This window comes from Achroia grisella, unplaced genomic scaffold, assembly GCF_030625045.1.
Source record: "Achroia grisella isolate CSIRO2021 unplaced genomic scaffold, CSIRO_AGI_Agris_v1 utg546, whole genome shotgun sequence".
Classification (NCBI taxonomy): domain Eukaryota; kingdom Metazoa; phylum Arthropoda; class Insecta; order Lepidoptera; family Pyralidae; genus Achroia; species Achroia grisella.
The window spans coordinates 5,233,646-5,259,069 of record NW_026712931.1 but is presented as its reverse complement, the minus strand read 5'-3'; the positions used below and the strand labels follow the sequence as shown (position 1 = coordinate 5,259,069).

The 25,424-nt window shown below is 30.0% G+C and overlaps 5 protein-coding genes and 1 non-coding gene across 7 annotated transcripts in view; 3 read left to right on the top strand and 3 right to left on the bottom strand.

Annotated features, from left to right (window-relative positions):
* The first annotated feature begins 3,597 nt into the window (after nucleotides 1-3,597).
* LOC131848247 (mpv17-like protein) lies at nucleotides 3,598-8,763 on the top strand. Of its 2 annotated transcripts, none has more exons than XM_059198040.1 (5): nucleotides 3,598-3,719; nucleotides 5,483-5,643; nucleotides 6,888-6,973; nucleotides 7,291-7,403; nucleotides 7,771-8,763. In XM_059198040.1, exons 2-5 carry the CDS (start codon nucleotides 5,512-5,514, stop codon nucleotides 7,992-7,994), a joined length of 555 nt encoding a protein of 184 aa, XP_059054023.1. In that variant the 5' UTR covers nucleotides 3,598-3,719; nucleotides 5,483-5,511; the 3' UTR covers nucleotides 7,995-8,763. The 2 variants fall into 2 exon arrangements, with proteins under 2 accessions (XP_059054023.1, XP_059054022.1); XM_059198039.1 differs by having other exon boundaries at nucleotides 3,598-3,798.
* On the bottom strand, nucleotides 5,951-6,032 carry Trnal-aag (transfer RNA leucine (anticodon AAG)). Its single transcript has one exon. It is a non-coding gene; the product is annotated as a tRNA-Leu (tRNA).
* Nucleotides 8,764-9,259: 496 nt separating the features above from the next.
* Nucleotides 9,260-12,257, top strand: LOC131848104 (uncharacterized). Its single transcript, XM_059197859.1, has 5 exons — nucleotides 9,260-9,681; nucleotides 10,023-10,991; nucleotides 11,063-11,257; nucleotides 11,380-11,560; nucleotides 12,103-12,257. The coding sequence occupies exons 1-5, from the start codon at nucleotides 9,502-9,504 to the stop codon at nucleotides 12,255-12,257; spliced, it is 1,680 nt and encodes a 559-aa protein (XP_059053842.1). The 5' UTR covers nucleotides 9,260-9,501.
* LOC131848036 (chitooligosaccharidolytic beta-N-acetylglucosaminidase) overlaps nucleotides 12,248-25,424 on the top strand; it is a 49,966-nt gene continuing 36,789 nt past the window's right edge. Inside the window, exons 1-2 of the mRNA XM_059197789.1 lie at nucleotides 12,248-12,306; nucleotides 12,588-12,687. The gene's annotated coding sequence lies outside the window, so the exon portion shown is untranslated. The remainder of the gene's footprint in view (nucleotides 12,307-12,587; nucleotides 12,688-25,424) is intronic.
* LOC131848103 (uncharacterized) lies at nucleotides 12,826-15,676 on the bottom strand. The gene is made up of 5 exons (XM_059197858.1): nucleotides 15,451-15,676; nucleotides 15,278-15,356; nucleotides 14,622-14,823; nucleotides 13,444-13,596; nucleotides 12,826-12,918 (listed from the first exon to the last, which is right to left on the bottom strand). Exons 1-5 carry the CDS (start codon nucleotides 15,674-15,676, stop codon nucleotides 12,826-12,828), a joined length of 753 nt encoding a protein of 250 aa, XP_059053841.1.
* Nucleotides 16,998-22,306, bottom strand: LOC131848037 (MAPK regulated corepressor interacting protein 2). Its single transcript, XM_059197790.1, has 5 exons — nucleotides 22,191-22,306; nucleotides 22,016-22,100; nucleotides 21,680-21,789; nucleotides 21,122-21,175; nucleotides 16,998-19,909 (listed from the first exon to the last, which is right to left on the bottom strand). The coding sequence occupies exons 1-5, from the start codon at nucleotides 22,240-22,242 to the stop codon at nucleotides 19,764-19,766; spliced, it is 447 nt and encodes a 148-aa protein (XP_059053773.1). The 5' UTR covers nucleotides 22,243-22,306; the 3' UTR covers nucleotides 16,998-19,763.

The following is a 25,424-nucleotide window of genomic DNA, read 5'->3' as shown; positions in this document are numbered from 1 at the left end:
TAAACATAAAAGAAAGTAGAGTCGTAGAGTTTAATTAAAATTTTACTTCGCAAATGCTGTTCCTACATTGTACTAGCATAGAGTTGAGAACAGTAAGAATTATATAAATATAATATGAGAAGCATACCTTGAACACTAATTGCCTCCGAAAATAAGAAGGGGCTGGGCAAGCGTCGCTGATGATAGAGCCTCCAACTCAAGGACCGAATGCACAACACAAGAAAATTTGTCACTGTTTCGAAACGCACCAATTACATACACAACTGGCACAATACTTCTAGCTCACTGTTTAAAAATATAAAAGATGTCAAATTTACAAAATGAAATCATAAAACGCAAAGCTCGTTCGTTTAAACGGGTTTTTATTTACGAATGTTGAAGAAACTACGCACACAATAAACACCTGTAAAATCCGCTAGTGTTCCGCGGCGACTGAATGTATGGCAAGACAGAGATAGGTTCATGGCGGGTAAAGGAGACAAACATTGCTGTTGACGTGGGTGGGAGGACGATCGCTGTTTCAAGAATCCACACTGCTCTACTTTCCTAGTCTGAGCGTCACAAATATTTTTCTTTCGTGTTTTGTTTGTGTGAATAATTATAATACACAATAAAATTTTGTGTAATAAAAATTTATGTATAATCACAATGAATTACTAAGTAAAAAATATATTATTAACTGTATGTATTTGTGTAATATTATCTGATCTGTGCCATTACATTTCATTTTTAAGAAACTGAAAAGTAATTTGTATAGCTCTAACTTCTTTAACTATTTGTAATCATACTTATATAGCTTTAACTTTTTTGACAATTTCTAACAATAATGAGAAGCATAAAGTGAGCGCAGAGATCTCATTTTAAAGCAATTATTATTAATGATATAAAACAAATTTATAAATAAACTAATATATGTCTTGATCACCTATGTTTTTATTTAGATAAAAATATAGCAATAATTATATAAGATTAAAGGTATATATTGTAACTAAATACATAATTACAATAAAATATTTGCAGGCAACCATCTGTTGAATGTTTTGTCCACGCGGTGCGGTCGCGGGCGCGCTGGGCGCTCGTACCTCCTGTTACCTGGTACCGCGACCGAGCTCGGCGCGGGCGCCTCGCATTACCTCACGCTGCACGATTCAAATTTTTACGATCTACTACAACAAAGTTCAGCTTTGTCTATCTGAACTGAGAAGAGAGCAAGTTATTATAGTAAAGTTTATTAAAGTAATTACATTAATTTTATAGGTATTTATTTTGGATACTATTCACAGATCAGATAAAGCTTGATATATTTTATGTTCTTAATGATTTTTTCTATTTGGAAATAAGTATAAAATTGTTTATTTATGTAAGTAAACAAAAGGTACCTAAAGGAAAGTGGCAACCGTTATCTAAATGGAAACATGTGCCACGGTATCATAAAGAAAAGGCAGGTAATGGTAGATGAGTGTACAAATGGCAACGCACCACAGGTAGATACCTCTGATACGTTGTCAAATGTGTGAAAACGATTTAAGATCACAGGGTCCCAAAGCCGTTAAAACAGTTAACCGTCGTATCTCGCCCTATTCCTTGGAGGTAGAGATTTTTTTAATGACTAATACATTTAATAGGCATTAGGCCGTTAATGACATACTCGTACTTTACTATAATATTTATACTACAATTTTGCAATAAAGCCTACAAAAAATCGTTAATCATCAAAGTTATTGTATATATCTAGATGAAATACTTGGTCACGTACTGGCAGTATAATAATTACATTAAAAAATACATTTTATATTTAGACAATTTTACTTTATTACAATAAATTGATAAAACAAAAATAAACACTACTGTGTTTTATTTTTTTTTCAGGAAAGCCAGTGTAGAAAGTGATTTAAAACATTAACGAATGGGATAATGTTATTTAGGTAATGCTGGTGATGAGAATGTTTTGTTATGGTTATGAGTGATGATGGTTACGGTGATGACGTCTATCTTTTGTCATAAAGCTTAATATTGTAAGTATTGTTAATATTGACATGATAGTATTTCGTGTCTTATCGCAAATCACTATCATAATTCAAGGCCTACGTATTTCTAAACAATCTAGACATACCGTTTCCATCATAGCACTAAGATTACACTTGGCGTAATTGGAAATTTTGTAGCTTCATAATTTATTACTGAACAAAATAACTACTTGGGTTCACATACAACCTTGAAAACGATTATGTTCCAAGAAAAGACAGAGCTAAATGGAGTATTGATTCATTCTTTTTAAAATTGAGGGAACTACTTAACAAATTTAACTTATGATAGTCTTATAGCTAGTCTTGTCAGATTGGCAGTAAGAGATTGTTTTAGGCGATAAGGCCGCCTTTTGTTATGAATATTGGTACAAATTGTTACGTTTATTTTTACCGGCCATGGTACGGTACATACGCGTGCATAGTATGTGAATTATATGGTCATAATAAAACTCTGTATAAATATAGTTTTTAAATTATGTGAAATTATTGCCGCATGGTGTTAAGTCCGCCAAATGTACTATACTATATATTATATTCTGTGCATTAAAGTTAAATAAATAAAAAAAAAAAAAAATAATAGCGTGATGACAAAGTACAAAAATATTTTATTTAGGGAATGTACATATAAATGTAAAGTTAAATTTGATATGACACGAGCATATGTTATTTGCAGGTTTTATAGATGACCGTCTTATCTGAGCCTAAAAACCTAATTACACTTCTCATTTGCCTACAGATTTCAATTAAATATCATGTTTATTATATTATAAATATATTTAATTTGTATAATTATTTGATAATGTTATCTTACACTATAATCAGGGTAGTAAACGAATAAATATTTATTTGAGTAAGTCATAGAATATACGTTATTATATACGTAAAATTGAAATTATAACAAAGTTTGTTTGTACAGCACTTATAAAATTAAGATAAATGAGAACAAACTTTTAAATATTTTATACAAATTTTTTAAGAAAAAAATAAGTAAAATAGTATATTTATATTTATAATGAAGGAATTAAAGAAATTGATTTTCAGATATTTGTTCCTTATATTAGTATATACTTGTTAACGATTAATCATTGCAATAGTATGTACAAAACTTACTTTGTTGTTTTTCATATAGCTAGAATTTTATCTTATAGTTATTGTGTTCAATAAATAAATAATGTTTGCGTTCGTACCATTTACCAGTTCGTACAATTAACGTCGTAGATATGTTAAGATGGCGTATAAGATATTCAAAGGACATTTAAATTAGATGTTTTCCATAAATGTAATATTATATACCTAGTATTATTCCTAAATAGAAATAATATTAGGTTATTTAATTTATATTTATATATAAATTATTTAAAAATTTTAAGTAATACAAATGTATTAAGAAAAATAAAAATAAAAATTTCGATGTTACAATAAAAAACTGAATAGCTTCGATTAATTATTTAGTATTCTTGGTACCAAGACTCTATGTAGTTGACCTTACATTTGAATATTATGTAGATCCGTAGCCATATTTATTGAATTATTCTATTGAAGTCAATTGACAGTGTGCTGGGGACGCGGACGTCAGTTCAGTACGCCGTGCCTGATAACTGATAAGTGTCGTGTTTTGTGTAACGAAAAATCTAAAAATAATTTTTTAAATTATTAACCAACTCTCCTTTACGCTCTGCCGGTGTTGTGAACGTACGTTTGTTTGTTCTACATTTTATTGCAAGTTGCAGAATTAAAAGTACTTATTTCCTAAAAAAACAATTCGTGTTAGGTAAGTTGCTATTTAAATTATTAGAACGAGGAAGTAGGAACCTAGTACCTATGTTATTATTTTTTGAAAGAAAAAATATAAGACTAGTTAATCGCGTTTTCGTCTGTGTTTCCTTTTTGAGATAAGATACCGCGTATATCAGTACTCATGATACAGTCTATCTTATTGTCAAATTTTATTAAAATCTGTTTAGTCGTGAAAAGATAACAAATAGACATTAATTCTAAATATACTATAAACTTCCGCATGTATAATAGTAGTATGGACAATCTGAAATTATTAGTTCAGTTATGCTTAATTTGGAATATCATTAAATGATAGTAAGTAGGTAGGTATATATTATAAAGAATAAACCATAGAAAATCTCTTTTCACATCACATTTATTATGCGGTAGCTAGAATGAAGGCATGAAAAGTTTTAGTTGGTTATAAAGTGCATGGTATTTGTCACAATATTCAAAGACATGATAAATATATTTTAATACATACGTCCTTGAATCCTGTTGTAATGTAAATAGGTATACTTTATTACGGTTGAGTAGAATATAGAATAGCCATTATTGCATAACAGAATCCCCCGAATATTGATATTCAAAAGTCAAAATGTATAGAACATGTTTTGCCACTTATGCACGTAACAATTTTTCATACCTTTCGATACCGGTTTAGTTCGGTACTTATTTTGAGAAGAATATATAAAATAGAATAATGTATGTGTATGTGTACTGGTGCCTTAAACAAAGTGAAAAAACAAATGTTAATGCATATTTTAAGTATATATATATTACATTACCTAAATAAAATTCATGATTATTTTTTATTATCTAAATCAAGTAATATAGGTTTATAGTAATTATTTTGCAATAACAAACATTCGATTACTCATATCGTTTTGCAGATTTCCACAAAAACAATTTCTATCAAATAAATCTAATATTAGACATAAATAAGATTGTTTTCCGCTTTAGTAGACCCATTTTCTCTTATCATCAACATATCTGAAGTAATAAAATTTTACTAGATTAATTGCATCAGATTTGAGGCTGTAGTCAGTGGTATTTTATTCTTTTATCATATTATTTGTCTTATATATAAGTGGAATGACAAACAAGTTGTCTAACCTGATGTTAAGAAACTGTCGCCTATATGAACTCCTGTGGTACTTATTTATATTCTTAACCGGGTCTTAACATTGAATATACTTTTGAATAATGAACGTATTTACCTCTCTCGACGTTTGGCAGGCGATTATAATTAAAAAATATATCCCGATTTCAACCTAGAGGATGACTTAAAATTATCATCTGCGTGGAGTCCAGTCATAAATAAATTCAAACAAACTTCGGTAGCATCAATAGTCAATCAGTGTACAGATACTGAGAGTGGTGTGTGTCGTGTGATTTTTCGTTGGACAATCTAGAGACGGTACTAGAAAAAGCTGCTGGCACCTGGCAATATTGACATAGCTGTTACTCCAGTCAGCATGTGACCACGGCTAGTGCAACCTAGTCGAAACATCGAGACATATAAATACCTTTATTTATCATAAAATTATTCGTGTTAAGATTCAGTTGTGATGATGATTAGATGTGTATCAATCACTAAGATGTTATGCCTCCTTACCCTATAATGTCAGTATTATATTTTACTTGTTTCGTTTTGTTCTAAACTTGATACTTCTTAGGTACCTAACAGTAAATCTTTCCGGGAGTGATGGCATCACGTCTAGCGAGCTTGTGGCGAGAGTCACTGCGCCGACGGCCTGTGATCACCAATACTCTGGTTTACGCCACATTCTACACGGCCGCTGAACTGTCCCAACAGACATACGACAAGATTTATTCAGTAAGCATTGTTCAAGATAAAATATTCATTTTTGTATATATGTATAAACATATTTCTTGACATTTATCTTCACTTCTTTATTAAAACAACAAATTTATATTTCTAACTAGATCTTACCTACGACTTCGTCTAAACAAACTTACACATCTTATTTCTACCGCTTACAGATTATTTATTGGAAGATATGAAATAGCCTATGTCAAAATGTATTAAGTTCCGTTCAGTTATATAATGACACGTATAAAGGTAACAAATAGATTAACAGAAAGAAAGACATTTTCGTATTAAAAAAAATATATAAAAATATTGGCAGCGGTGGGATTCGAACCCACGCCTCCGAAGAGACTGGTGCCTTAAACCAGCGCCTTAGACCGCTCGGCCACGCTACCGATAACAGATTTAGGTCTATGTCAGAACAACATAATTATCTGTTATAATGAAAATAGCTAGATTACCGTTTACATAACGTACTGATATATCAGAGGATTTAGACTATCTGATCCATAAGAAATTATGCTGTGTTATTCGACTAGTGACTACAATGCTAGTTATAACGCATGCCAAGTCGTCTTTCCTATCCAAGTAGACTTTGTAAATATCGTTTGCGTGGGCACATTCCACTCATCTATTTCAGCCGTATAGCCTGCTTTGTGTTTTCGGTTGAAGGTCAAGATATAACAGTGAAATTACAGGGTACAGAGCTAAGACACTTCAGTTCTTAGAAATCGCAACGCATTATGAGTGCCACGGGTGGCACGCATATTTTGATGTTTGTGGTGTTCTTGTAGGAGTATATAGCTGACGGATCCACTGACCATCTGATAGGTCATCGGACTGATGCAAATCTACAATGTAGGTTAAGTAGTGCCTCTCCCAAGTACGCTACTTAGCGTGCATTCAACCCTTTGCTTTCAATTGTTATCGGATATCATAACTCCACCTAAGCTGCAGTGCGTCCGACATTACGTTTATTTATAACATATATTTGACGGCCTTGGAGGTCTAGCGATATTAGCACACCACCTTACTTTCGATGGTCGTACGTTCAATTCCTCGCACAATGCAAACACTGTATTCATGAGTATAATTATTTGTATTTGTCTGGGTGATTTCTGCGCCTATTATATCAGTTGTCTGGTACTCGTGATACAAACTTTACTTGTCTATGGACTAGATGGCGCTGTGTGTATTATCCAGGATTAAAATGATTATTATTAAATTGAACCTTTAATAATTGATTGCAGCCCAAAAAAACCGAGATGGATTTTGCAGCAGCAGGTCGACTTGTAACAGTCGGAAGTGGCCTTTATGCACCTACATTATATTACTGGTAATAATAATCAAAAGTATTATAATATTATATAGAGTTAGTTTACAAATAACCTATGGTGAACTACATTATAAATAAGTTTAGCTGTGGGATTCCTACAGTAGTTGTAGCCGCGCGAAACAGGGGATAGGAGGAGTATCTACCTATCTGTCATTAGAGTTTCGAGTTTATGCGAATATAATTAAATGATAAATTTCATCATAATCCTTGTGTACATATAATTACATAATTACTTTCATCAAAATTCATTAAAGTGAATATTGAAATTAATTTTAAATGTTTAAGCAATATATAATTTATGTACTTTTATTTTTTAGGTACAGATTTTTGGACAATAAGTTCACGGGTACTGCAGTAAAAACTGTTCTAACGAAAGTAGCTACTGACCAAATATTTATGATGCCGATATTATTAGCAGCTTTTTATACACGTAAGTTATAGGTATTTGGAATAGTAATTTTGCTTCCGATTTATTTTACATACTTCGTCCTACTAATCTGTGCTATAAAAACATAATATAAACTCGGTATTATTACTACTTACCACAACTAAATATCAATAAAAAAATTGGAAATATAAAAATTCTAAATCAGTTGAACATTTGTAAACATAGCGTAAGGAGATTTCATATAGCCAGCAATACTACACTTTTAGGCATATACAGTTATATTCTTTTCTTAAAGCCTAATTTATAAAACCATATCTAAATACAAAGAAAACAAAATTCCACTGATTGTATTCCCAACGCAATAAGTCCATTTTTATATCTGCAACTCTATAATTACAATTTGTTTCAGTACTCGGAGTGTTCGAACGCAGAGAAGACGTGTTTGAAGAACTACGTCAGAAGTACTGGAAAACCTTTGTGGCCAATCAAATCTTCTGGATACCAGCACAGACTATAAATTTTTATTTCATGCCACCCCATTTAAGAGTAGTTTATGTAGCATCTACTTCTTTTATATGGATAAATGTTTTTTGCTTCATAAAGAGACAAAAACATGAGAAAACTAGTGTTTAGGAATAATAGTGAGCTAAGTATAGTACCTATCTATTTATAAGCCGAATAGTGCCTACGCCTACGTCGTGTCGTCGTGAAGAACCGACTAGGTACTCGACTATAGATTTGGTAGATTTATACGATTGTTCAAATCGGAGAACTAAAATCTGGTAGTTTTTATTTATTTATTTATTTAATTTTATTGACCAATAAAATATGGTTGAAAAACCAATCAACTTTCAACCAGTTAACCTTCGGGAAGTGCAGACATACTTGATGGTGGATTAATATTAAATATGCAAATCACATAAATAAATAGTATTCATTGGATATATTCAATATATACATACATTTAATATAATGAACATACATTCCTTGTTTTGTGACAGATGATTAAGATAGTATACAACGTATAAATAATTAATATATACTAGCTGTGCCCGCCCCCAATTTATAGCCTGTATGTTATTCCGATGTATAAGCTATATTACTGTAGTTTAATCAAAATCCGTTCAGTAGTTTTTGCATGAGTAACAAACATTCATCCATACTTAAAAACCTTGCGTTTATAATGTTGATAAGATGTAGTTGTTGTTGGATAATAATGTAATGGATGTAAGATAGCAAAAATATCATTATTGGTTCGTTTTGGGATCGTCCATAAATTACGTAACACCAAATTTTTATTTTCGACCCCTCCCACAGTTATTGACCCATTTGGTCACTTCATATGTGGACTCTCTAATATGACGTCAACAATTTTGAATTTTTGTTATATTATGTAAATTAAATATATATAAATATATTAGATATCGAAACGTGATGTCGTTAAATGATGCCCCTCCCTAATTTGTGACGTAATCTATAGATGGCCCTTTGTATTTAATAAATACTAGGATGAAATAATTTTTATATAGGTTTTGAATCCCCTTAGGGATCTATTAGATATCGCCTAAAATGTTGGTATAAATAAATAAAATAATCAATTGGTTTTGTATCAGAATCGGATTAATGAACTGTGTTTGTAAATGTTTTTAAATGAGTTATTCAACATTTTAGATAGACGTCCATTATATTGAGGTTCATTACCGAAATATAATTTTTATAAAGTCGTCTGTAGGATCTGTTAGAAAATACAATAGACTTTTATATAGAAGTGACACTTACATCTTGCAGAAATGTTCGTATTTAATTATATTAAAAAAGAAATAATATAGATAAAATATTAAATCACTCATTTATAATATTTCATTGCCTCTTATTTTTGTTTTTGCAGTCCTATTATTTAACTATAAATATTTATATAAAGCACGTCAAAGATCTATCCAGTCGTGTTCCCTAAGGCACTTATTACTTCCTATTTCTTTTATTGCATAATATTACAATATAGGTAACTAACAGGATTAATTAATAGTCTTGAGATTATAAGGTTTCTCTTGATCTACATACTTTACACTTCATTTTGTTATAACGGGTTCCCTTCAGTCTGTACACGGGTGTTGGATGATGTAGAGCACTGCTCATAAATATGGCGGACCTAAATATATTGATGAATTGTTCTGTGCAAGATACATTTTTGTATAATTTAACAAATTATGAGTTAAATGTTACGACAACAAAAAGTGAATATACCACTAAAGCAGTTGGCTTCGGAACTTTGACAGGAATATTTGTATCTTTAATAATTAACATTATTTTGAGTTTACTGGTGAGTTTCTTATTTGATTCTGTATATTAGTTTTTAATCTACATTAAGATACATTTTTTATCTAACTTTTAAAACTACTCTATATTATTTTCAGAATTCATCTATAGACAGATAATCTTAACTATTTTAAGTCTAAATGACTGAAATGTTTGTTAACGATTGTGTTTTATTGATGTACTAAAAGAGAACACTCAAGTTTCTTGCTCATTCTTTTTGTGACGAGTCTATGTCCTTATGAGTGGTAGATTAAAAAAATACTATTTAAAACCTATGACATGTATTAAGTTTATTTCAATAAAGATTACATCTTGAGACATAATTCTTAAATCTCATTGTTTCAGTATTCCAGAGGTCGTAATCTAATTTTAACCATACAATTTATCAGTAAGAAAGTACTTATAAAAAGTGTTGTAATAATATTTATAGTAGTATTGTCACCAGTCATTTCAGTATTGCTAATTATTGCTGTTATGTATAAGTTTTTCTGTTTAAGACTAATAAAGCAAAAAGACAAATACTTCGTGAGCTTCCTAGATAGTTTTGATGTCTTCTGGAATTTAGAAGGAGATTCCGTCATTAATATTTTAGGTGTAATAGAATCAAACTCGTCAGAAGCCCTTGTTGAAAGAATAAAGGACAAACTTCAAAATCTTATTCCGAATGAAAGTACTGATAAGATTTTTTATAGACGAAACGAAGATTATGGATTCTATTACTGGCGGAAATACAACATTATTGATGTCAACGAATATGTTCAAATCATAGAACTGCCACAGAAATATGAATACGATGTTGTTGATATAGAGGACTTAATGTCCGATTTGGCAAATCAATCGCTACCTTATAATGACGAAGGTTTGTTCAAAATTATAATAACGAAGCAAAGAATCGGAAATTATAATGATGAAAGAGGAGAGTATGCAATAATATTTAGAATACATCATTCCGTTGGTGACGGCGTAGCTCTTATTGAGTTTTTATGTGAATCTTTAGCTGACAACACGAACAGCCAAACAGCAAAGACTTTTATTATGCCTAAAATCCGATATGACACTCCCAGCGATTTAATAAATATGATAAGAAAATTGTGCACCATACCTTTATGTATCGTAGATCTAATATTAAGGAAAGCAGATAAGAATGCGCTCCACGGTCCTTCCCTGGTTGGAATGAAAATATTTAAATGGACGAAATCAGATGAAAATATTCTAACAATGGTCAAAGAAATAAAAGATAATGTTAGCCAACTCAACTTTTCAGATATTATAGTAGCTGCACTTTCTGGAGGTTTAAATAGTTATTTCATAAAGGTAATTTATGTAATGTTAAATGTTTTCGAATAATTTGCTATTGTCTAATTCGAATTTTAATTCTTATGCAGACAATGGCTCCTGTTCCAGAAGATGTAGCAGTTATAATACCAGCCAGAGTCCCTCAAACACAATTATCTGAAAGTGACAAAAAACATTTTACAAATGATTTCACTGTATCTATATTGGACGTACCAGTAAAGACTGGAAATTTAAATGATATAAAAGAAAGGTTTAATAATTTACGTAACGGTGTTGAGTTCCAGGTATGTAGTACGCGGACTATTACATTCGAGTAATAAATATAAGTTTCTATAATTAAAAGATCTGTACATTAACGAATAATAGTTATGCCACACCAAAAACAACAAATATTTTTATTTTTCAGATAAATCATTATTTTCTTAAGTTAGGAAATATTTTACCTAAGCAAATTCTGGAGCCTATGTTCTACAGTAATCACGCAACAATTGTGTTAAGTAGTATGCCAGGACCTGAATGTTTAAGTATTTGTGGGGGTAATGTCCTTAAAAGACTAGTATTCTTCGTACCACACAAAGGCACAACTGGTAAGCATTGTAAAGATTGTTTTATATGTAATATGATACTATTTTTCTATGACTTCGTGGTTTATACGTTGTAGTTTTACATGTGCGTGCTACGAAATGAAACCACAGGATTTATTATTACTTTACAAGATTTCTTGTTGAACTTTCGAGTAGGTACATGCATTTACTTACTTAAAATATTTGTAAGAGGTCGCTCTATAAACGATAAACTCATTCGTTAAGTTGTTTTTGCGTGATCCAGTAACAAACAGCCATCCATACTCACAAACTTTCGTGTTTATAGTAGGCATTACTTTTCCTATTTTAAGTAGTCTCATTTTATCTAAATATGATGAACATTGAAATTATGTTCCTAATATAAAACTATAATATAATTAATTCATACTGGCAACATTATCGCAAATTTCTTACCCACCTTATACGTGAAATTTACCAGTGTAATAGGGACGAAGTAATGAAGATTTAAATTTATCAAAGAATTAGAAATACTGATCTTGAGTTTATAATTTTCATATCTTGATGTGATTTTATATACTCTGTAGGCTTAGGTGTGACGGCATTTTGCTACGGTGGTGTGCTAAGGTTAGCGGCATCGGCAGATAAAGCATTAGTTTCCACATCGGAACATCTCAACTTCATTTTAGACGGCATGTTGGATGAGATTAGGCGCCTGCATGCACAATACGTGAGGAAGTGAATACGCATGTGTTTATATGGCTTGCTTGGTTATGGCATTTCAGTAAAAGGTAAGATATGAATTTATTCCAATAATTAATCATATTATAGTTTTTTAAGTAGCTAGGTTTAAATACTTGGATGACAAAAATTACCTCAGCAATGTATTTTTTAAATCTCTTTACTGACGAGACTTTGTTTTTTATGTACTATCTTAACTGAATAAATTGAATATTAAAGATTGCTTTCAACGCTTTGTTTTTATAAACAACGTAATAGACTGATAAAAACACTTGTCAGTCAGCAATTAGTATATATATATAATATGTTAATATTAAAATTTGTGTTTCAGATATGGAGATAGCCAATTTTGCCGTTGTTATTCTTAGGTATATACCCATATACCTGCCTATAAATGCATATTAATGTTCAATGAGATGTAACTTTCTAAAGTAAATCTTCAGTCCATACTTATGCTTTACAATAATTATAATTTTAGAAATAAAATAATCTTCAGTAGTACTTAATATTACAATTTATTTCAAATAATTAATAATGTTACTAACATGTAAATCTTCAGACATAGTAAATTAATTATTCCAAACTATACGACCTGGCATCAATTGTTCAATGAAAGCTTTTAGTCGCAGATTTTCCAAGTAGAGAATGTTGTATTTACGAATCTAAAATAAATAATAATATTATTTATTGAAAAGAACAATAAATGTAGATGGGGAAGGTGCACTCGAGCGGGTTCCGAAATGGCGACTTTTATATAAACGGTTGACATCTTGCAAAATAACAATAAATTAAGGTTGCTCAAATCTGGATGCCTATAGGTTTTTTGTGTTTTTTATATTCACTAATCAAATACGCTACCACCAGTAGCATACTTGCTAGAAAAGCATATATACAATATGCAAAGACGCAATGCTAGAAAAAGTGAATACACAGTTTCATACAATATTTGTACCAAGTAAGTCTATTTATGCCCTTGTAGCTTCCTCTACCCCAACCGGAAAGGAAGTCAGTCATTTATAGGATTTTTTGTTGCAGAATGTAACTTACCGTCTAGTCCTAGTCCTAGGTCGCTTAGATGCTTCAGTTCAGAATAACTAACAAGTAACTGAACTGATAGATACTTTTAATTAGAAAATGTATAATTATCGATACACGATAATTATAATCACTTGAGGTACTTTACCAACCTCAGCAAGAAGTAATGATGTGTGTGCATTGTGTTCTGCTGCCATGCAAACCTTCAACTGTTGTTCCAATACCAAACGAGCTCTTTCTGTAGATCTTACCACATTTTTCACTGCACATTTTAGGAGTTCTATAGTGTCTTTGTATTTATTTTTCTGTTTGGTAATTTTAAGAATGCAATTTAATTAGTTTCATATAAAGGCTTTATCTAAAGAAATGCAGATAGAAATAATGTTTATGGAAAGATATTAACTTTTATTTTATTCCTCATTCGGAAAGCAGATTCAGCCTAGAAAGAGAGAACTAAAAAGAAAGAACTAGAAACTTATAGTAAACATTATATGTAATCACCCAAAACTGGTAAAGCATTTACTCTTATTATTTCAAAGACTTGATATAAAAAATATGGTTATCATAAACACAACTTTTTTTATTATCTTATTGAGTCGTTACAACACCGCTTCTAATGCCTTTACTGTCTAAATTTGTATTTGAATCTATAGTTCTTTTATATTACATTCTTGTTTTTGATACTTCAATTCCTTCTTTCCTTTCCTAATTGTCAGTAGGCTATATTAATATATTTTCTCCGTTTACCTAGTCTTTTTTCTTATTACTACACCAATATTTCTTATATTTATTATTTCTTATAAATTAAAATGTAATTTTAATTTCAAATGACCAATGAAATCACAATATGGATTCATTAACATTTCGTCCAACTGGATGAAATAACTCATAAATGGTATTTTATTAGGAGATGTTAAAAATTACAGTTGCAAATTTTATTAGAGAAATTATGAAAAATGTCACTCTGTATAAACTGGAGCTAAGAATCAATATCTATACTGAGATAACTCAACAATTAATTACATCAGTTAGCATAGTGTGCAGTAGACTTCTACGCCACTTTGGCTCTGACCGTATCGCGTTTTAAACATTTGAAATTTCCGCAGTTTTTAAAACCCTAATTTGTTCAAATAGAAATAAAAAAAAAATATATTGATAAATATTCTTAATTATAATATTAGAATTTATTAAAAATATTTTTCTCGTTTTTGAAGTTTATATATGTATATTATTCGAAAATTATATACAATATCAAGTTTTTACCTATTTGATCAACTTGCTATGAGACTTAGTTGGTATATATACTTACACCTACAAATTAAGTATTTACCTGCATGTGACATTTACGCTTTAGCGTCAAAAATTTTTCTCCGACTACAAGTAAAACTTTATGCGCATGAGTCAGTTGTTTGTGCATCTCCTTTGTGCGACACTGTAATCGCTCTATAGACGTATCTCGAATGTTTACAGCCGTACAGCGATCGTTGTACGCTTGCAATAAGGCTTCATAACGCTTTGATAGTTCTTCATACCTGAGTAATATAAGAGTGGTAATGTATACTTAAATAAGCATGGAGGTAAATAGAAACACATCACAGATTAGTCAGATTAAGTCAGAGAGATATTCTATATATATTAATTTTAAATTATATCAAATACTAGTTACAACCTTACATGAGATACCGCCCTTATTACTAGATTTCTATGTGAAAGAATTTTTCAAATCATAAAGTATTATAAAAATTTTTTTAAAAATTCCTTATCCCATTGATTTGGGGTCGGCGTAATGTTTCTCTCTATCTCTTCCATTCATCCCTGTTCGCAGTCATCTCGATATTAACCCTTTCTTGCCATATCATCTCTCACATAGTCCATCCATCTCTTTTTCGACCGTCCTCTGTTCTTATAGCCAACCACATTCATGTTTGAAATTTATTAATTATGAAACTAATATAATTTTCTTTTCATAATACTTTATAGACTTACTGATACTGAAGACAGACAATACTCATGGTAGACCAAGATTCAGCTAAATCCACCTGACTTCGCGATGTTTGTTTCGTTCCTTGTTAAAAAAATGTACTCATTTTTAACACAACACAGTTTGAACAATTATTTCAATTTTAATATGGCTTTAGGAATCAGATTAGGTTTATTACCTGTTTTGAAGAGTTTCTCAGAAGGTTCGTTGTTCAATAACTCGTTGGTGTGCGAGTGACAGTGGTCAGCTCTACATCGCAGCAGTCGCTCCTCATAATGGTTCGTTTTGCGAATACATTGTTCCAAATTATGTAGTATATTACGAGCATTATGTAGACCATTTACGAAGTTTTTATGTGCAAATATATTATTCTGTGACTGGACAAGATATAAACGATATTTCATAACTTAGGGAATATATAGATTTATCTTACCACCGTAATCCTGATAGTAGGGTAGACATTTTCTATATATATGCCTACCATAATTGGAAACTATTCTTTATTGTACACACAGTAAAAACAGTAATACGATAAATGTAATGTATAAGGGGCTCGCCCTTATACATTACATTTATCGTATTCTCTAAAAACAGATATCTTCCAGTAAAACTGTTATGTTCTGTCAACTAGATCACATATACCTACATGCATGTACGAAGAAAAAGGAGACATTTAGATATTGTTATACATATATAGTATATAATATATTATATACATCAATACCTAATAATAAAAGAATGAATAGACATCTATACACATAAATAAAATTGGAGTGTCTGTTTGTAATATTGAAATAACCATTTTTTACCACATGCATATGAATATAAATACGGCACATACACCAAAATAACATTTTTTACCATTGTTGTCTGTCTGTTCCGGTTAATGTCTGAAATGCTTGGACCGATTTTGACGGGACTTTTTTTGCCAGGTAACTTATGTAATGAGTAACTTAGGCTACTTTTATTTTAGAAAAATACATTTTTGGCTTAATGAAAGCCAAAAAGAACAGGATACCTAATAAACGCTTAAGCAATATGTGACTACTTCGTCATTTTCATTTTTAAATTGAATATTCTGACGTATACTAACATCAGTAAGAAATCGTTCTAATTTTTAAGTTTTTGCTATGTGAGGAATTGTTCAAAAATCACTGTAATTATTTGAAAGTTTACAATTTGAATAATTAAGTATCTACATAGTTTCAGATTTGCACATATTGTCTTCGGGAGAAATAAGGTACCGCAAACTGAAAGAATATTTATACTACTTACAGAAATATTATTATTAAAACATTTAAAGACATCAGCTGTCAACATATCTTCAGTTATATTTCTTTGCATCACAATAGTGCACTTTTTGTATAATATTGTAAAATATTACGACAGCATCAACGCCAGATTGAAAATGTCAGAAGTGTTGGAAAAAAGAGTTTATAATGAAACATACGCAACTTTGTCAGATGGTTTATTCAACTACAACAAAAAGCATAACTTTTTATAACTAAATCAGTCTAAAAATATTCTCCTGGAATATAGCTACCTGTGGATTATTATTCCATCTAAAAAGGATAAAAACTATACTACGTTTCGTGCATTTTTTTTGCTGCATTAAAACTGAGTTACTGTGGTTTCATTATGTATGAAATCTTGTACACTTATAAAAATATTTTTAATAGATTTTATTTCTTACTTTATACTAAAGTATTAATTAATAGAAGTTATAAGTGTACAAAATAAATACAAAACACAGTAATTGTAAATAAAATATGAGCACTAGAATATACAATATATTTTTGTGTAAAAGGAAACAAAACCAATATTCCAAAGATTTACGATGACATGATAATGTGATTATTTCTGGAAGACATTATTTAGCTTCAAGCTCGAAGCTATTTTGTATAAAAACGAATAAAATCAATATATGATATAACATGATATCAACAACATTCATAACAATTTCATTATAAATTGTAAAAGTTATCATGAACATTCACATGAATACTGATTTAATAACAATCATAAATGTTTTAGCACAATAAATAAAAGTAGTACAGAATAAAATTCAGTTGATTTTTTTGTAATGATATACATATATGGATAGTTATAACTCAATGGTAATAATTAAACTTAAAATTAGTTAATCGAAACAGTTCATAAAATTTATTGGTTCCATGAAACAAAATGTTTATAATATAACATTATGTATTATTTTTTCAAAATCGCATTTTAAGCTAGATTTGTCACTATATGACAATAATCAACTATTAGTGGAGATTTAACGCAACTTCGAATGTTTCGTCTAAACTGTATGGAATTATGAGTTTGCTGCAAGCCTCTAAGGTCTAGATTATGACACTCCCAAATCTGAAGTATAAATGCGATAGTAAACCATATTCTTGAAATATTTTGCCGAAATAAAAGGAGCTCTTTACGAAAGAGATAGAACCACGAATATTTATTAATTTTACAATTATGTACCCGTAATATAATAATTTTCGTCAATACTCTTTCAAATGATAGGTAGTTAAAATTTGTGAGTGGCCAATAATATTGCGTAGCCGTTAGGCAGTTCATATATTGCTATAAATATAATGCACATTACATAGTACTGCATAAAATAACATAAAACTGTCTTTTACGGGTGCTATTATTATTCATAACGTAATATTTGTACAATATTTTAAAAATTTATATCCACTCGCATCAATACAACTAGAATAAACACGTGTGTAACTGTAGGATTTAGTAATTCAAATTTTAAAAATGTATTTATTGTCATTAAGTTGATGTTTTCAATCAATCATTTGCATGAATTTATTCAGTATTCTTTGGTTTCATATCTTTGCAGTAATAGATTCAAAATAGTTAACAAAATCTATATAAAACTTTTATTAAACACAACAATCTTAAAGAATATTGGTTTGCAATATTTGTTATGCAAAACGAAAGTTGAGCGTTTGGAAATTTTACTTATGATATGCCGTACCTACTGAGATCCACAATCAACTGTAGATTACTAATATTTTTTACATCTTCAGTTTCATCATTTCTATATCAAGTATAATATATATAATTTACGAATTGTGATAAAATATGTGATGTAATAATCTAACCTAACATGGAATATTCGAAGGAATTGCTACAAATAACATTATATAATAGAATTTAGTCCGGACATTGGAAACTAGGATACACGGTTGAAGCCTAAAGCTATTATTCATGAAATTGAGCAGAATTCCCTATGAAGTTAAAAGAAAAATTGAAAATGACTAAAAGACCTTGCAAAAAAGTTGAATTTCTTGCTAGTTCTTCTTAACTAAAGTAACTACCTAAAGTGTATGGTTGAGATAGTTATATAATAACAGGACGAGGCAAAAGTTACTATATTAATGTGTTTGAGTTTGATACAAACTGTGTTTTCATGAAATTAGATTAATATGAAAACTAGATATTTTACTTTCTGATTTCTACTTTCTTTCATAGTGAAATTGGCTCAGTTACATGAATATTGAAATTGGCTTTTTGGCTATCAATTTTTAAATATGACTAATCCTTTAACAAAAGTAAAATAAACAAAGTAAATAAAATTAGTATATAATTTTTTAGACAACAGCGTATAATGCAATTATATTGGGGTTTCAATATTTATTATTGCACATTAGATAAATAACAAAAACTAGAAAATGTTTACTTAATAATTCAACTCTAATATAATAAATTTATGTAATGTTATATTTTGGCATAAAACTATTAGAATGCGTTAAGAGATTAAACACTACTATTAATATATAAAAAAAATCTGGTGAAATTTTATTAACTATTCTATTATTTATTCAAGTATCATTCTGCCCATTCTAAGAAAATTTTATGCAACATTTTTATATAATTACACTAACACTATTAATAACTTCATTGAATATAAAATTAAATGTGGAGTGGTTGAATATTCAAACTTGATTTGATTTCATCAATATATTAAATATTCTAGCTAACTGGATAGGTAGTCATCTCTTTTACGCCTATACGACACAAAGTGGAGTTTCTGTTTTATGTGCGAGTGTTAACATTTCAATTATTCTATGCACCCCAATTATAATGAAGTATATAATAAATAAATATTAATATTGTTCTTTAAAGCATTCAGAATTATAACTACATATTTAACAATTAAAATTTTCCATACAACTAATCATTACTTTATATTTGTAGTTTGAAATATTCCATTAAGGGCTCTACTATTAAGCTGATTTTATAAATATGAATATAATTAAGTAACATAAATAAGGGGCCTTAAATGTTAGGCCTCTTATTTATTTTACTTAGTTATATTCCTTTAACTATAAGTTTAAGTATAAAAATTCTAATAAATTCTTATTTATTTTAATTTAAACATGATAAAAAGAGTATAAAATCTAGTAAACTTCAGATGATTGTGACTTACGCTACCGTAAATTCTGGCGTTCCCATTCTTCAACTCTTGTGTGGGGCTCACAGAGAATTTGTAATGTTCTGGTAGAGTCTCTTGCCCCACCACGTTTCAAGGTCAAATGGTTTGAAATCATGGAGCACAGGGCTTGGTGTGTCATCCTGGTAGTAAAGATTCGAGGGTGGTGCTGGTGAAGAACTCCCTGATCCTGTAATGAAGCAAGATAAACTTTATAAGTAAAGCTCTCCTATTTATAGTAAAACTGAAACAACTATCGCCACCATCATATACTAGTTGTATAAATAGTAAACAGATAAGTCAATTATAACCCTACAACACTTTCTGAATTGACACATGTACAGGCTATGTGCTTAATGCTTAACTCATGGAGAACATACAGATACTTTTATTCTTAACAACAGCAGTCTAGCGGTTTTGCATACCATCACACTTTCCAATGGTTGTGGGTTTCACTCATCATATGGTACATAACTTTGCATATTTGTGTATGATTGTTTGCTATGTTTAACTTGTGATTATATTGCGCAGTGTCGATTGTCCAGGGTTGGTATTATTATTGTGTACAAGTAATGTTATACACATTACTTGTTAATTTACTTGATAATGATATGACTTTCCATTTGAGACATGCTTCTATCTTATACCAGGCTCATACACATAAATGCAAACTTCTACACTGATACAAAATTATTTTGTGTAACAAGTAAAGTACAATTGAGTATTAGTTTAAAGAAAAGGTATACATATTATTTTAGGAATGATTTTATATACTGTAGATATTTTAATGGTAAACAATGTGATGAAACACCTGATATGGTAACTGCCATTATATATAAACAGCATTACGAGCATCATAGTATCATGACATGGCCATGATACCACTCACACATAATCCTACAAGAGAACTAAGATGTCATGCCACATATCATCTAATTTCTCTGCTGTATCTGACCTTTTAACTAAAATACATCTTACTGCTGTGCAGCTGAAATTGGTCAATCTGAGGTAGCTATGCAGATAACTTTTTCAGTCTATTTCTTTTAATTACATATTGGCTCTGCAAGACTAAGATATGTTGAAACTCACTTTTACTTTAAGGTTATCACACATTTACATAATAGTAATGATAATATGAACAATTGATTGATAATATAAAATTATATAATCTCATCATTATTGATAAGATAAATATGTACTACTATATATTAAATTGATAAATTTGTGTTGTTTACATCTTGTTATTTACATCATTTCAAGTTTAAGTCACCTGATATATGCATCATTTAATAATATATAGATGTATATTATGTCACCAAAAATATTTAACTACATATATAAAATATTAATGAAATTCTTTAGTGAAGTTGTGGTATAAAGTGATGAAAAATAATAAACTTACCATTACTAGTAGGGGTTGTTGGTTCACTATCACCATAGGCTGTTTGTGTCCAAGCTGAAATAAAGAATATTAGTTGAAAAACCAGGAACACTTACACAGTATATTATAAATGAAATAGGATCTTATGAGAATTCTATTTAGAAAATATAATAAATAACCTTTTCTACCTCACTACTGTAAATTATGGTTCTTGTAATACATATTGATGCAGTAACAAGTTTATAAATAAAAATGTTATATTTATGACATTGCCTCTAAAAAGAACAGATTTTGATTGTTCTTTAAGCTAATTATATGGTTTGACTCTGTTTTAGGTTGTAAATTAATTTTAATCATGATAAGTCATATTTCCATGTAACCATGTTTTTATTTTATTTTGCTAAACAACTGCCTCAATTGCTTTGTGTCAGTTTAAAACAATTACTTTTCATATAACAAATTATAGCAGTATACCTTTTAGAATGGATCCATAACAATAAAATTTAAGTATTTATAACTATTTTTTACACTCATTGCATTAAATACTTCACTCTTCTACAAAATATAAATAATACTCACTTTCACTTATATATCTAATTATTTCCTCGTGTTGTGGTGTGATCACATGATGCTGTATTCTTTGATGGACAGTTTTTTTGCCGTTGGAATGGAATACTGGTTTAGGCATGCTGAAATAAACATTAGATTGGCATGAGCTATCTGAATGGTTTATACATCACTGTTAATCTAAACAAGGGTTTGGTTTAAAATAGAAAAATAAATTGGGATGAACTTTTCTTGACAAAATGTTTCATAATAACATCACGCTAGGAATCGCCCCCGGTGCTAAGAGGTTATGTAAAAACATTGGTCAAATTACCCAATTTTGCGTCATGTCATCAATTCAATACGTACTTATTAATTTCGCCATTATCAGACTCTGAAGACTTCCTATTATTATCCTTTCGACTGTCTAGTCTTTCTAAATTTTGTGAGATGCCTGAAAATTGAAAATGTTTAAAATTATATCGACTATTACTTAAACTATATAACTGTACAAATAAATAAATTCTAATTAGATTACTATTACCTCTTCGGGTTTTGGCGAAAATCTTATTAGGTCCTTTTGAGACAGCATACATTTTATAATTTCTCACAAAAACTAAAAAAATTAACGTAAAAGTCACACGGGAATTATGAGATCAATCAAAGTCAAACTAAAAGTCACAAAAGTCCTGATGGACTAGCAGAATTGCTAGTTACGTTATGTGTTTCTCCCCACAGAAGAAATATTTTTTGTAAAACATTATAAAACTTTCTAATTAGACTACATTTATACAATAGTGAACAAATAATATCTAGTGGGTATTACTTTACTGTCTTACTTTTCTTGTTTCATTGATTATTACGTTTTGAAGGGTGAGAGTATGACTATAGAAAGAATATAAACTTTAATCGGATGTTGTTTATAAAGAGATTAAAGAAAATAAACCCTATTTGATAATAACTAAATAATCCTATTATTTATTAGCACTAATACTAAAAATCTCTTCATCCATAGTTTTTACGTATTTAATTTTTACGTAGATAAAATGAAACTATACTTTTGAAACTGCTTTTTTTATTCATTCATATTAGTTATATGGATATACGATTTTGTTACATATTTTCATTCGAATAAAATTCAACAGGTAGGTAGGTTCTCGTTTTTTTGTTAGCAGTTAATAATTTTGCTTTTTGCAGAATTTATTAAAGTATACACATATTTTACCAACATTATGTTTCTTATTACTCATCTGGTAACACCGTGTCTACTTTGAACGTTTTGTTCCATAACACGCAGCTTTGTATACATATTAAAAAGGCTAAGTATGTGCTAAGAAAAAGAAAACAAAAAAACAAATTCGAAAGTTATAAACATAAAAGTGTAATTAATTATAAAAAATATTTTTATTTAATTGTTAATTACAAATTACAAAAATTGTTTTGATCAAAACATATGTGTTTTACGGTCGATTTTCAATACCAATCTGCTTCATAAGTTCTACATATGTAAACGCGCTTGGCGTAGTCCTGAGGTTAAGAGGGCATGTCATCATAGATAAGTGTAATCATAGAAAATACATCAATTCGCGCAGACAGATCATAATAATTCAATGTGGTCTATATTACGTCAGGACTGCTTAATTTACCCATGTTCAGATTTGTATGTAGGAGATTATTTTTTTTATGTTACTAAAATGCCAAACATTCTGTTGGTCCACTCGCCTGTATATATGAATAGCACAATATCATGAGACGATCTCGATAGATCCGTAGGTTTAATATGTTATGTCTCTGTATCTTTACTGCCATACAGATAGATGGCTCCTTGGCGGCCGACATAGGTGTGATGTACCCACGTGGACAACTTTTATTCGATAAAATGAAGCCAAGTTGTGTTATACTTTGGGATTCTTATGTTCTAAAAACTACACTCGAGGCACCATTGCCAGAGTCAGGAATCGCGTTAGAAAGCTACCATGACTACAGCGGCGATGGCCTGCCATGAAGAATTTGTAGCACAGCCCACAGGTGTCCTATCCCTGGTTTAGGTGACAGAATTTGCCTTCAACGCCGTTCATACTGGATAGCATCGTGATTAATGCCTAAGGAATTAATTCACCATCGCAGTTTGGCTCAGATTGAGTTGTGGCGACTGATCTTGTGAAATAGTTAAAATGCCTATGTAGTAGGTAATACATTAAATTGGTTACCTGATTTGATTTTAATTACATTATGTATGTAAAATCTAGTTATCATTATTGACATAATATAGAATAATCAACGGCCATATATTTAAAGAAATGTAATATAGGAAATATTAGGCTACGGAATTATAAAAAGAAGTAGTAACGCTTTCTGAACTCATAAAAGTCAAATAAACACTTACCAAATGTGAATTCGATCATTTACAATTTTCTTTAACGCGTAGGCAGGTAGATACATAATAACATCACGCAACATGGATTGCTTCTTTTTTTTTCTGACTGATTTTAATTAATTTTATATAACTTTATTTATAAAAATCTGTGTGATATATTTAACATGAATAGGCAGTTGGGTAACAAGAATATTTTGTATATTTACTTTACACTCATGTAACCATGTAGGTACATATTCGATGGAAAGTCATAATTGTTGTCGATAGACGTTCAATAATAGATCGTGAGGGCTAAATGAATGATTACTTGTCCTACTCAATTTGGAATTGAAATTATTAGATGAAATTTGAATACTCAACGATGCTATAGACCCCCTGACCTATCCATCATTTAGGAGTTGTCATTCTCTCCATAAATACTTCTGCGGACTTCATGTGCCTGTACTTATTTCAGTTGGCATTGAAGTAATTTGAAAAAAACTAGACCGAATCAAAGCCAAAGTAGACCTTAACATTAATGATGAAATTATGAAATTTACCAAGAACTAAATATTGTACTTCGTTGCTCTTGTGTTGATATTATTGCTTAGTGTTACAGTTTTAAAATTTTGTCCAATTAATAATTAATTTCTATGGAGCTGTAGATACTTCTCATAACAAAACCGTCAGACATCGCAGTCGGAAAAGAATTGCACTATTCTAGAGGTCACAGTTTATAATAATATAAAGATAAATCCACTGCAACTGTAAATAAATATTTTATTGTAGTTAATCATTACATGCCTAGCTGACCGGCTTCCAAAACATCCTGTATTATACTCGTGACCTTCCCAACCATAATTTAACTCATGTGCATGTGGTATTTGCATGTTAACTGGCGTTCGTAGCAGTTGAACGCGATGCAAATATCCAGGACTTTCGCTTTAACACCAACTTTCACTAAACAACTATATGAATGAACAATTACCTCCATACTGCGTGATAAAAAAGCCATTATTCGCGGTAACGGAACGCATACAGCGATTCGTTCTAGTTAAATGTTTGGTTATGTTTATGTATGCCAATAAGCTAGGTGTTTTTTTCAATTGGCGGAATTTCAACACTAATGAGATTCTGAAACATACTCTATTTTTCGATTTATATTAGACAATTTTGTTTGTCAATTTTGAATTTATGTTGATGTTTGATGCTAATTTTAAAATCGATAATGTTTGCAATCGTGATATTCCTTTACTAATTTTATTAAGTTATAAAAAATATAATTAATGTTTTTATAAAAAAAAAACTAGTATACAGTTACAATTTATCAATGAAACTAATAAAAATAATAATATTAGGTAACATACCATCACGACTCTTACCCCATATAAGATAGTATCAGTATCAACTGCCAACGCACTG